At 40.8% G+C, this 12,532-nt stretch overlaps 1 protein-coding gene across 1 annotated transcript; it reads left to right on the top strand.

Moving 5' to 3' along the window:
• Positions 1-1,971: 1,971 nt before the first annotated feature.
• dazap2 (DAZ associated protein 2) lies at positions 1,972-6,727 on the top strand. Its single transcript, XM_047579340.1, has 4 exons — positions 1,972-2,132; positions 3,298-3,416; positions 3,520-3,768; positions 3,900-6,727. Exons 1-4 carry the CDS (start codon positions 2,120-2,122, stop codon positions 4,026-4,028), a joined length of 510 nt encoding a protein of 169 aa, XP_047435296.1. The 5' UTR covers positions 1,972-2,119; the 3' UTR covers positions 4,029-6,727.
• Positions 6,728-12,532: the final 5,805 nt, after the last annotated feature.

The following is a 12,532-nucleotide window of genomic DNA, read 5'->3' on the forward strand; positions in this document are numbered from 1 at the left end:
TCTGTATCATAATGTCTATTTAATAGCACTCCATAGATATCATATGAACCTCTGAATTAAGTTATTATTTTTTCAGTTATTGTGATTAAGGTATTATTTTTGTATTACCTGAACATTTTGTCGTACTTAAGTTAAGCTGCACTGCACATGATGGTAACAGAAATACAAAACACATAAATTGATTTTCAGAGAGTACTGACAATGTAGTCACTTCACATCCAACTGTAAAAGCCATTGTTTTCCACAAGGGGTTAAAGATAGGGGCTATTTTGTGTCTGTAGATAATTACATATCCAACGGGACAAAAATGACATGAGGAGTCCCCCAAGGTTCCATTCTGGGGCCTCTTCTGTTCAACATCTACATGCTCCCACTATCTCAGATTATGGAAGACAATAAAATATGGTACCAAAGTTATGCAGATGAGACACAAGTACATGTACATAACCATAACATCAGGGTATTATAATCCCATACAGGTGCTAAGTACGTGCATTGAACAAATCAGTGATTGGATGTGCCAGACTTCTCTTCAGCTAAATAAAGATAAAACTGAAGTCGTTGTTTTTGAACCCAAAGAAGAACAATTAAAAGTCAGCACTCAGATTCGATCAGTAATGTTAAAAACCACAAACCAAGCCAGGAATCCGGGTGTAATCATGGACTCAGACCTGAACTTTGACATTACATTAAGACAATCAAAGTCTGAAAAATATATCAAGGACTTGTCCATGCATTTATCTTTGTTAGACTGGACTACTGTAACAGTGTCTTTACAGGTCTCCATAAAGAATCCATCAAACAGCTGCTGCTGATTTACAATGCTGCTGTTCGAGTCATCATTAAGACCAGAAATGTGAATCATACCACTTCAGTTCTGAAGTCTTTACACTGGGTTCCTGTCTGTCAAAGAATGTATTTCAAAGTACTGATGTTGGTTAAAGCATTGAGTGGTACAGGACCAAAGTAAGTTCCTGATCTGCCGTTACTTTATGAGCCATCCAGACCTCTTACATCATCCAGGTCAGGTCTGCTTTCTGTCCCCAGAGTTAAAACTAAACATGGACAGCAGCTTTTAGTTTTTACGCCCCACATACCTGGAACAGACTCCCAGAAAACTGCAGATCTGCTCCAACTCTAAGTCTCTAAGTCTATTTTATCAATATCTAACTCTGCACTGTAACTTTTGTACTTCTGTTTGTCCTGCTTTTACATATTGTCTTATGATCTTTTTAATGTGATCTGTTTGTTTAACTTGTCCTGTGTTCCTTTCTTTCTTTTAGTATCATTTCAATATAAATTTGTCTAGTTTTTAATGTAAAACACTTTGAGTTGCACTGCGTTTGAAATGTGCTATAAAAATAAATTTCCTTGACTTTTCCTGTACAGCTGAAAATGGATACCAATATAATATTATGAGTGCTCAAAACATTCTCATTTCTTTTATGTCAGTATGTTAGTTAAAAATAAAAAAATAATTTTTTTTTATAAATAAAAAGTTAAAATTAAGATACAGATGGTATATTGAAAGGATGATAACAAGTAATAAAATGTTTTAATTAAATTATCTGCATGATCTGCATAATTTGTTTTATGATCTTTATCATTTTATGATGTACTTCCAATTTACACTGCTTTATGCTTCTAATATTCTAGCCTTTACTCTACTAATTTATGTTCACAAGCGTCTAAAATACGGTAAAACGCCAAAAAAAAGATTTTAAATATTAATTATTAGCTCCACATCCACCAAAAAAACATTAAATACTTACATAGTAAGAAAGCAATGACAACTATAGCAAATATCTAATGATATAAGTGGCCCTGGAGCTCATTTTGTCTTTTCAAAGAGTTAACAACCTTCCTTTACTCTTGAACGCGCATCCGCTTCCACCAGTAGGGGGCGCGCACGCACAGCTCAAACCGTACGTGCGCATCGTGCGTGCGTCGAACCGCAGAGAGAGAGAGCGGATGACGTCGCCACTTCCACAACAACAAGAAGCTGAAAAACAAGGAAGTGGACGATTGTGTGAAACCGTAACCTGTAATAAGGCCGTGACAAGATACGCAGAGCTCCGTTCCGTCTGTTATTCCTCATCCTCCGGACCAGTCCACAACAATGAACAACAAAGGTATTTCTCCAGACCCCGTTTGAGTAATTAGTCAACTGTCCGCCACACGACGCAGATGTTATAACGAGAGGCGAACAGCTTTCGTTATGGCCATCTGAGGCGGACTTCACGTTTAGCTACGTACATAACAATAAACCGACGCTTTTTGGGTAACACTGTAACACACGCTCAACCAAGCCGTCTGGGTTATTATAAAATACTAAAGATGTCAGCAAGGAATGATTATTTTTACTGCCCTCTTATATTCTTATACCATTAGTGGCCAGGTCACATCGTTTTCCTGTCAGCTAACATTTCTCAGCACGGACAGATTTTAACGGGAAAACCTGACACGACCTCACTGCTTTCGTATACTGGTCTCTTCTGGTTTTGTAAGATGTAGCCTCGAAGCGTAAATTTGGTAACACAATTTTATTAGTATGTGTACGTGTATAAATTTACCGATCTGGTCACAAATGTTTGTTTTTTCTCCTTTTCCTGCCTTTTTTTTTTTTTTTTTTTTTTTTTTTTTTTAAACCGACAGAAATCTTTTGTTTACAGCCTGGTGCTAATACATCCCACCGCATTAGCCGCGGATTGTTACCAGTGGCTATTTGATCATGTTTAGTCCGTAGAAGAATCAAATAACCAAAAAATGGCCACCACAGGTTTCCGGAGCTAACGTTGATGCCTTGACATCTTGTTTTGTACAACAGGAAGACAAAGAAATCAGAAAATAGTCACATTTTGCTCATCTGGAACCAGAGAAATTAGCATCAGAGATTATTCAGTTATCTAAAATTATTCATTTTTACCTTTACTCATAATTTTGCATGAATCGTATTATAAGGGGGCTTTCATGTGTTTTTTTTTTTTTTTTTTTTGGCACCTTGTCAGGTTTTAAACACTGGCTCTGAACAAATAATATGTAAAGACAAACTCAAAGTTGTGCCAAGTTTTCTGGAATTAACAGAACTACTGAAATATTTTTCTAGCATACAACATATGTGCGTGTGTCAAATTCCTACACACGCGCAAACTTTGATATATTTTTCTGTTGTTTCACTTTATTACCTCTTGGCCTCTGAAGTTCGGCTAAATCGTCAACCTGGGATTTCTCTGTCAGTCACCATTAGTGTAATTAATTAACGTGAGCGCAAATATTTGTTTAAACGTTGTTTTGCAGGTTCATATCCACAGCAGTCTGTGTACCCTCAGCAGAGCTCTGCACCTGCGTACCCTCCTGCTATGCAAATGTCCCCTCAGGCACCTCCTTACACGGACACACCACCTGCATATTCTGAGGTAACTTTTGCATAATTAACTCGCGTCGTGGCGCAATTAATGCTCGCAGTAACCGTTCTAAACCGTTCTGATGTCTGTCTTTGCCCTCTGCCTGTGTCTGCAGATATACCAGCCCAGATATGTGCTTCCACATCAGGTGCCTGGTCAGGTGCCTCAGATGTCCTCTCCCTATGCTGGTGCTCAGATGTTTATGCCCATGCAGGCACCCATGCAAGTTGGACCCGTGGGCCAGAATGTCCCCATGGCTTACTACACCATGGGAGCAGTGTACCCGCCCGGTTCAACAGTGATGGTGGACAGCGGCTTCGATGCTGGCGCTCGCTTCACAGCCGGCAGCAGCGTTTCCATCCCAGTGAGTGCCCTCTCAGTTTAGCGACTTAAAATGCTATGTCGACGTCAGATGCGACGTTGCTGAAAAGTTGTATTCGACTCCCTACCCATGTTTCTGCTTCTCTCCTTTTTTTTTTTTTTTTTTTCCTTTAGCCCCCTCCTCCTGGACACCCACCCAATGCAGCTCAGCTGGCTGCCATGCAGGGTGCCAATGTTGTAATGCCACAGCGCAAGAACAACTTCTTCCTGGGTGGATCCAGTGGAGGTTATACCATCTGGTAACAGCAACTCCTCGACTTTTCCTTCATGCCTAATCCGTATCCCCATCCCAGATGATGCCCCAGTTCTCCCCCCCCCCACCCCATATGCCTCCCTCTTCAGGCTGCTTGGCCATGCCACAATACTGATATCACCTAACGGAATGTAATATTTTAGAGCCCTTTGTGAAAGGTACAGTACTCCACTTGTAACCTAGAGATCAGTGATAATTGCCACTGCCTGGAGAGGACAAATGAAAATTTTTAATGTTGTAGAAAGCATTCCATAATTCCTCATTGGGTCGAAATTGTTTGCTCATACCAGATTGGACTTCTTTCAGGCGTCGGTTGTATTTGTTCGAGAGACCTCCTTTGATCGAACGGTCACAAATTACATAGAAATGTTCTTGTATTCCTGTAAAACTACGTAAATGAAATGTTGAAATATCCGACCCGCGTTATATAGTTTAGCCCGCTTAATGTTGAAAGTGAAACGCAGTTATAAAGTTGCAGTAAAAAAAAAAAAAAAAAAGAAATCTCCACTTGTCTTTTTTGAAAACTTTTAGTGTAGTTAAATTAATAGGTGTGTATTAGTCCCTTGTAAATACAAGTATGATGAACCTGAGAAACAATCTCAACTATTAAAAAAAAAAAAAAGAAAAAGAAAAAAAAAGATCAGCATCCTGGATGCTCTTAGCTAGAATTGTCTTGTCTTTTGCACAGTATCTAAAATACCACGGCAAATTTAGTTGCACAGTGAACTGTCTATTGGACAGATTGTTCTATTTAAATCACGTGTAAATTAAGTGAATTAAAGCGAGAGAGAAAAAAAAAAGTAACATTTCAAGAAATTATTAAATGCAATATCTAAAGTGGTTTACTGTACCTTGTTGGGCAACTTGTAGATGAACATAGTGAAGTGCCAAAGAGCACTGGGGATAGCCCTAAATTAAAGCAAATTAACTTCAGTAAACTTAAAGGAAAGAAATTTTAAAGTAAATCCAAATAGTAAGATGAACGGGAAGGGGTGGTTGGTGTAACATTTGAGCTTTTTTTTTTTTTTTTTCCTTTTTGTCTCCTGTTGTTTCTATTTCACAGTCGGATACCCAGAGTTTATACACTAAATGTTTTCTTGCACAGATTTCTAGAAGCACCCTCCTCATTCACCTTTCGCATAGTTTCATTTAGCGTCATCATGTAGTCCTCACAACAGAAAAATGTCACCTTTTAAGATAGCGTTAGATTGTAGTCAAGAATTTCAGTGAGACTGAGGAGACACCATTTAATGTGCCAGTGTTTCTGTTCTGCGTTCATTACTTTTACACATTTAAATGATTATGCTGAGTAGTTAGACTTATAAATTTGTTAGTATAACCAATGAGCTGGTTGTACCAAAGATCTGGTCTACAACGCACTTAATGTTTGGTTGTGACTTGGAAAAATTTAAGTGTCGCAATTTAAAAGCAAACATATCTTTGATTAAGGAGGCTGTGACGCTGTCGGCCCGTTCAGCCCCGAACGGCTGCGGCCGTTAATGTGTCGGTGTCACTCTGCGTGGGTAAATTGCATCTTTGAGTTGCCGCATACGTTTGCACCGTTTTTATGTACAAATTTGATAAAGATACTTTTTATCTGAAATGCACTGCAAAGCAAACCTGAGAAGTTGCAGACAAGGGGCTACTCTCTCTTTCGTGTGTTTTTAAAGAAAGCTGTGACATTTTTGAACATTTTTAGATCCATTTTAAACGTAGTTCATTTTCAAATAACGTCGAGACGTGTCGTGTGGTTCAGTAGCCTGCGAGTGTATGCAAACCTTTTGCTAAAGAGGCTATATGACTGTCAGCATAATTCTTATGTGCCGTTGATCAAATTCATTTACTCAATGCACGAATTTAAATGAGGCATCTGGCGCCTGAAAAGTTGCCAGCATGGATACCTTCGACTAATATTTGTAGATTCATTTGTTTTGGTGTCAATGTGTCACTGGGTATCCGACATACCATATCAGGTTTTAACAGCTGTGGCCACCAGAAAGTTAAGGCTGTCGCTGTCAACCCCATGTTTAGTGATTCCAGTGCTGTTTGAGTCAGAAAGACCATCTGTCTGGGAGCTGCTTCATTCACGCGACGGGCCTCGTCCACGCAACTCACACACAAATCTGTTAAATCAGTAATGACTGACCTGACGTGTCAAGTGTTTTTTGATTTCTTCCCGCTCAGGCTGTGATTTCATACGGCTTCGCTGGGAAAACAGGCCACAGCTATTAAAACTTAAAGACTGTAATTCAAATAACTGTCTACTTTTTTTTTTTTCCATCTCTGCTCTGATTGTTTTTAAAGCAGCATTAACAGTGGCTCTGTCTCAGCAATATGAAGTACTGTAAACCACAGCTGACCAGTAGATGCTATGCCAACCACAGCCAACAAATGGATCACTCTTGGTAGAAGGATTATGGACATTTATAGTTCAGGGATTCTCTTTACAATATTTTGTAAAAAAAAAAGAAAAAAATAGATGTATGTACTAAAGTGATGTGATGGACTTTGGTACACATTCTATCTTTTAAGATTACTAAAGGAGATGAGTGTCACTACAGTTTGCTGAGACATGTCAAAGGTGGAATACTTTGAAAAAAAAAAGAACTTAGGTGCACTTAACTTTTTTATACTAAACTTAAAATTTAAAATGTAAGTTTAGAATAAAGGTTATTTTGGAAATTTGAAATGTGGTCGTTTTGTCAATTTCTGTCTTCGCACGTATGACTTTCCATTCCACGTGGCTACATTTGTCTTGCAGGTGAGTATTGTGTCGTTAACAGACATGCGAGTTTCAAGTGGACACCACTCGCAGATGTCCCCGATTAAAAACCTCCCACCAGTCATGTAGAGCTGAAGAAGCAGTTTGAATGAGTGGTAAGGTGTCTTCAAGAAACCCAACAAGTCCAATTACTTCAGCTTTGTTTTTAGGATTTCTGGCAAGTACACTGCTTAAAAAAATTAAATCACGTCGGTTCTCAACGGGGGGGGGATAATCATTTTGGACACCTTTAGTTATTTGGACTGGGTAATGTGTTAGGAACGAGAGTGCCACATTATGGTTGGCACTGATGCTTCACAGCAAGAAGATTCTGGGTTCAAATCCAGGCCGACTGGGCCCTTTGTGGATGGAGTCTGGGTGGGTGGGTTGTCTCTGGGTATCCTAGCTTCCGCCCACCGTCCAAAGACATGTTTGTTAGGTTAACTTTTTATTCTGAAGTACTACTACTTATCCTCACTAGAGTAGATACAGAAAATGAATGACGATATCAACCTGCAGACGGCTGGGTTCAAAGACATGCTGACAATCAAAGCGATTTATTACTGTGTCAGAGTCCACGTATCTCCTCACGCTACCAGTAGTGACACTGACCTGAGCCAAATGCAAAACTAGTAAAAAGTCAGTGGCCTCCACCTGTAAGAACGTTCCTGTTTTGGGGGCCGTCCCACCGTTGCCCTTCTAGTGCACCTGTTATTAATTAACACAAACGCAGCCGACGCTGATTAACGACCTCCTCTGCTACTTAATGGACTAGATCAATATCCCAGAGGTTTAATTGACTTGATGAAAAAAAGTGTTTAATTTGTTGAGCAGTGCATTTATTTCATGAATATTTACTGTCACAAGTCTGAAAAATATCTGGGATTATGGTTATTAAAAATCATTGATTTTTTATATGTGACAGCATGACTGGTAAAGGAGATTTTGATCTAGTTGTCATTGGTTATATTATATTGGATTAAGTGAGTGAAGATTCCTCAGTTATTCCTTAGTTTGTAAATGCATCATTTTGTTAGTCCAAACTCACACTGTCTTTTAATTCAAAATCGTCAACAAAATATTGCTTACACTCTGTGATGACATTAGTTTTATTTCCTTCTATTTTTTTTTTCCTCCGTCATCGGTAATCATACAAAACAGGCAAATGGGACAAGGTCGACAAAACTTCAGCCGTCCTGAACGCAAAAGTTTTGACTATCTTATAAAAGAATTGCATAGAAAAACTACAACTTTAAAAGCAAACCAGTATAAAAGTTAACGCCCACAACAGCACGAAAAAAAAAAAAAACACCTTACACGGTTTACAAAAAGGCACTATGTCAGAGTGAAAACAACAGAAGGGGCGCGGCTGATAAATAGTGTAGCAGATTCTTACACTCTGATTGCTGCACAGTATTTTCTCATCTTGTGACCTTTTTTTTTCTCCACCACCTGTTTCGCGGCTAGCTCTGCTAATCTGCACACACCTGTTGTTTTTCACCTGCTTCACGTCCATCAATACTCCTACTCCTTTGGCAATATCTTAAACTTTTTTTTTTCCTGCCCAGTGTGCAGAAAGTAGCCACCTTCTCTCAAAAACACACACAAAAAAAATAGTCCCATTCCTCATTTATGTCATTTTTTTTTCTCCTTCTTAAGCTCCACACGCTCTAGTGGGAGTCTTCTGTCCAGGTTCATATGAAGTATTCCTTCTTCCCGTCTGCAGCCTGGTTGCTAAACTCCTCGTCTGGGTCCTGTCCGGGGGCCAGCTCCCCCGTCGTCCTGTAGGCTCCTTTGTTGTGACAGAGATACCGGTAAAGCAGGAAGCCTAAAACCGCTACCGTCAGCAGGATGAGAACAATAACCACTGGGTGGGGGGGGGGGGGGGGGGAGGGGGGGGGGGGGGAGAAGAAAAATAACAGCAAATTTAAAAGACAAATATAATTAACTTTGCCGAGCGTGAAAAACGTCAGGAGAGTTTAGGAGCCGGTACCTGCAATAACTGTGGAGTCTGGACTGGACGGGAGCGCTGTTGTTACCACTGAGGGCGAAAAAAAAGGTAGATGAATTCACACGGTTCTTCTCCCTTTTGGATTTGAGAGGAAGTAAACTGTGGTGTGTTTAACTAGTGCATTAGGAGCCTGCCAGTAACAGAACATATAAAACAAATAGTGTAGGAGTCACCTTGAATGATGGTGGTGTCGGCTACTGTGGCGAGTGATGTCAAAGACCCGACATCAGGAGCTTTAAAGAGAAAAAGCGAAAAAAAAAAACCACAATGTATGTTGATAAGAGAATAAACTATGAGGTTATGATGTTACGACAAAACACAAAGTACTCACCCGCTGTCGTAGCTTTGTTTGTGTGCGTGGCGAGTGTTGTCAGATTCACCATATCTGTGTCTGCGAGATAATAAAGCATGTTAAAAATGTCACGGCGCTCTATCTTGAGCACACAGTCTGCTGAGCGCGGCGACTTGTGCAACAGCATAGCAGCTGGCTGACGAGGGAATATTGAGCGTTGTGACACAGTAATCAGATTATTAAGGGCTGGGACTGAAAGGAACCTGCCAACCTATTGTTCCTTTCCAAATATTTACAACTGATGCAACGGTTTTAATTGGAGTACAGGAAAGCACGCATAATAAAAAAAATAAATCAGAAACATTAGCACAAGTAAATGTTGGCCACAAAGCACGCGGTAAATAAAGAATCGTCTTAACTGATTAACTGACAGAGAAAAATCAACATTAACTCTGTTTTCAGTCATTTTCCAAGTAAAAAATTCCTTTCCACTGTGACAATTTCCTGCTCATCCTGGGCTTCATGTTACAGTCACGAACACTCACTTTCAGTTCATCAGAATAAATTGGATTTAATTTCTAAAAACCAATTCATTCCAACATAAAAGTCCTGCATTAAATCTCGGCTTCACGAAGGTTACGGTGTTCAGCATTGGTTTAAAATAACAGGCGGTTGTTGATTCAACCGCTTCCATTGTGGAGGCTGTGGTTTGTAGCACTGTCCAACTGTATTGTGTCGTTTCTATTATTTCAGCAGCTCTCACTGTGGCCGGCGCGCTGGACTAAATAACGGAAACCTCCTTCTCCACCCCTGCTGGGCTTTGGAGTGACGAGGCAAGTGTTTCTGGGTGGTTCAGGGGCTCGGTTGTCCTAATGGGGGGGGGGGGGGACAAACGGGCGAGGCTAGAAAGGCCTCACCATCTTTCAGCTGCAGAGGCTCATAGGTCTTCAAGAGGGGGTCCACGACCCCTAGGGGGGCCACGGAGGTACTGCAGGGAGGGGGGATACAAAATCTTTGATTGTTCCTACTGTTTTTATATACTTTTTTGTAATTTCATTAAATACACATTAACATGAATCAAACATATTGTAGTAAAGGGATAAGGGATTGCTTAATACTGGACGCAAAATTATAATAATAATGTATATTTATAAATAGCACTAAGCTGAGTTTATTATAAAATACATATAGTAGGTAGGGGGGTCACTACTTAATCTCTCCATCAGTTTGGGGGTCCATGACAGCACAAACCACATCCTCCAAAAATAATCACACAGTTGAATTAACACCTTTCTTACACCGTTTCCACATCACAACAGTCGTGACGTTCAGATTCAGAGCAGGACTGTTCTCCTGCATTGTGTTTCACTAGCGTACCTAATAAACTGGCATGAAAATGTACTGTGGTTTAGGAACGCTGGTCAGAATAAACAAGGCCCGAGTCTGTTCCCACCACTTCCTCCTGTTATGTAAATTGTTACTCGTGGCCTTAATCAGTACCAAAGGTATTCATTAGGTGGCAGAACGGCCCCAGTCTCACTGTGGTATTATATTACAGCTGAATATTTGTGATGTACAGGGAAGCGGTTAGCACTGACGCCTCACAGCGAGAGGGTCTGAGCCCGGGCCCTCTCGGGGTTTTCTGTGGGTGCCCCGAGCCTCGTCCCACACGGCCCGTCAGGTGAATTCGCTTAGTCGGCTAAATTGGCTGCGGGTGTGAGTGAGAATGCGAATGAATTTGTGTTAGCCCTGTAATAGACTGAGTGCACCACCCCGCCTCTCACTCAATGACAGCTGGGACAGGCTCCAGCCCCCCTCCCTCCCTCCCCCCTCTCGCCCTCCTCTAGAGGACACGCAGCTATGGATAGTGAATGAGTTTTTGATGCACTTTAATGCCGCTTTTGATGGAAGCGGCGCCAATTTATTTAACCTACATCAGTTAGATGAATCTGCAGCCCATTCTGCATCTTTTTATGTAAAAACCCTGCAGGGGAACTTGAGCTGAAAGGACTGCGGGGCAACGAGCGAGTTCATTATCAATTTATCCTTGAAAACATGGGAAAGTGATTGCAAAATGCCAACTATACCAACACAGAGTGCACAGCGATGGCCTTAAATGTGTCGTTTGGAAAGATATTCAAGTTTTCTGTGAAGTAAAAATCTACTGAATGTTTGTTGATGTCACTTAAAAAAAAACCTGAATAAATATGAATCCATTATCAAACTACTCAGGTAAATCAATGAAGTGGCCAACAGCTCTAAAAGTTGGTTATTAAGAAGAAGTATTATTATTAAAACACATCAAAAACTCACGGGAAACCTACTTTCAACTTGATCAGTCAATCAAAACACATGCAATATCTCACATGAGGAGTTAAAGTGATTTAAGGTGGACTCACTCACCATTCATGGTCGGTTCTCAGTGGTTCCCTGAAAGAAACGCGACAAATTGTAACAAACAAACCAGACGCACAACGCATTTCCTCTCAGGGTAAAAACTGGTTCCACCTTTTTAACCTGGAAATGAGCCGGTCAACACCTGTTAGCTGCCTCGTCTCAGTTTCCACCTCTCTACCCGGCTGCCTGTCTGTCTTTCTTTCTTTGTCTCTCCTCAGTAAACTGCCCTGACCTTTAAGGTAAAAGCAAAACTCCTTCCACTATCGGTTCGTTTCGCCTCGACTGGGGCCGCGACCTCGAGGCGAAAACGTGAGCTTCAGCTTCCAGGTGAAGTCTCTCTAACAGCAGCAGCGGCGGTGGCAGTGAGTCAATCAGACATTGTTCATCGCAGCTGTTGGGTGCGTTTACCTGATCAGCAGGAGAGGAGCGAACGAGAAGAGCCAGGGAGGGAGGAACTAACAAAAAAAAGAAAAAAGAAAGAAGGAAAGAAAAACCACGACAGATACAGCGATCTTTCCCCCGAGCGGACCGACTTCTCCTGGTTGAGTGAACTAGCGCAAGCTGCTATTTTGAGTTTGAAATCCAAACGTCCTGTTGACTCTACACAGGCGTCTGAAACACAGTAAGTTTTCCTCCCAGCACTCGTGAGTCATGAAGCACACGCTCTCTATTTCCGCCCCTCCTGTTTCCTCCCCTCACATTTTGTACATGTCAAAGATCGTCTATCCCCCGCGGTGAGCCGCTCCTCGGTCTAAAGCGTGCTCAAGGCGGAGCTCAAATATTGGTTTTGTCTGTTTGTTTTATCCATATTTCATTCAGTTCATTCATTTATTTGCTCATTAATCAAATAATCTAATTAGCACTTTAGCCCTTTGCAAAATTGATTCTTTCTCGTTTTGAACATGAACAACTAATTAGACATATAACAAAATAAAGACAAAAGCAAAAGTAAACAAAACAACAACAACAACAACAAAAGCCAAATAAGTTTGTCATCTGCATGTTCAAAAAGGAGTGGGGGGAAGTCGAAACT

This window comes from Mugil cephalus, chromosome 1 (assembly GCF_022458985.1).
Source record: "Mugil cephalus isolate CIBA_MC_2020 chromosome 1, CIBA_Mcephalus_1.1, whole genome shotgun sequence".
In the NCBI taxonomy this organism is placed as follows: Eukaryota; Metazoa; Chordata; class Actinopteri; order Mugiliformes; family Mugilidae; genus Mugil; species Mugil cephalus.

Bases quoted from the DNA above. Each gene is read 5' to 3' on its own strand.
- dazap2 (XM_047579340.1), top strand. The intron at 3,417-3,519 runs GTAACTTTTGCA...CTGTGTCTGCAG, and splicing joins CACCACCTGCATATTCTGAG to ATATACCAGCCCAGATATGT. The intron at 3,769-3,899 runs GTGAGTGCCCTC...TTTTTCCTTTAG, and splicing joins GCAGCAGCGTTTCCATCCCA to CCCCCTCCTCCTGGACACCC.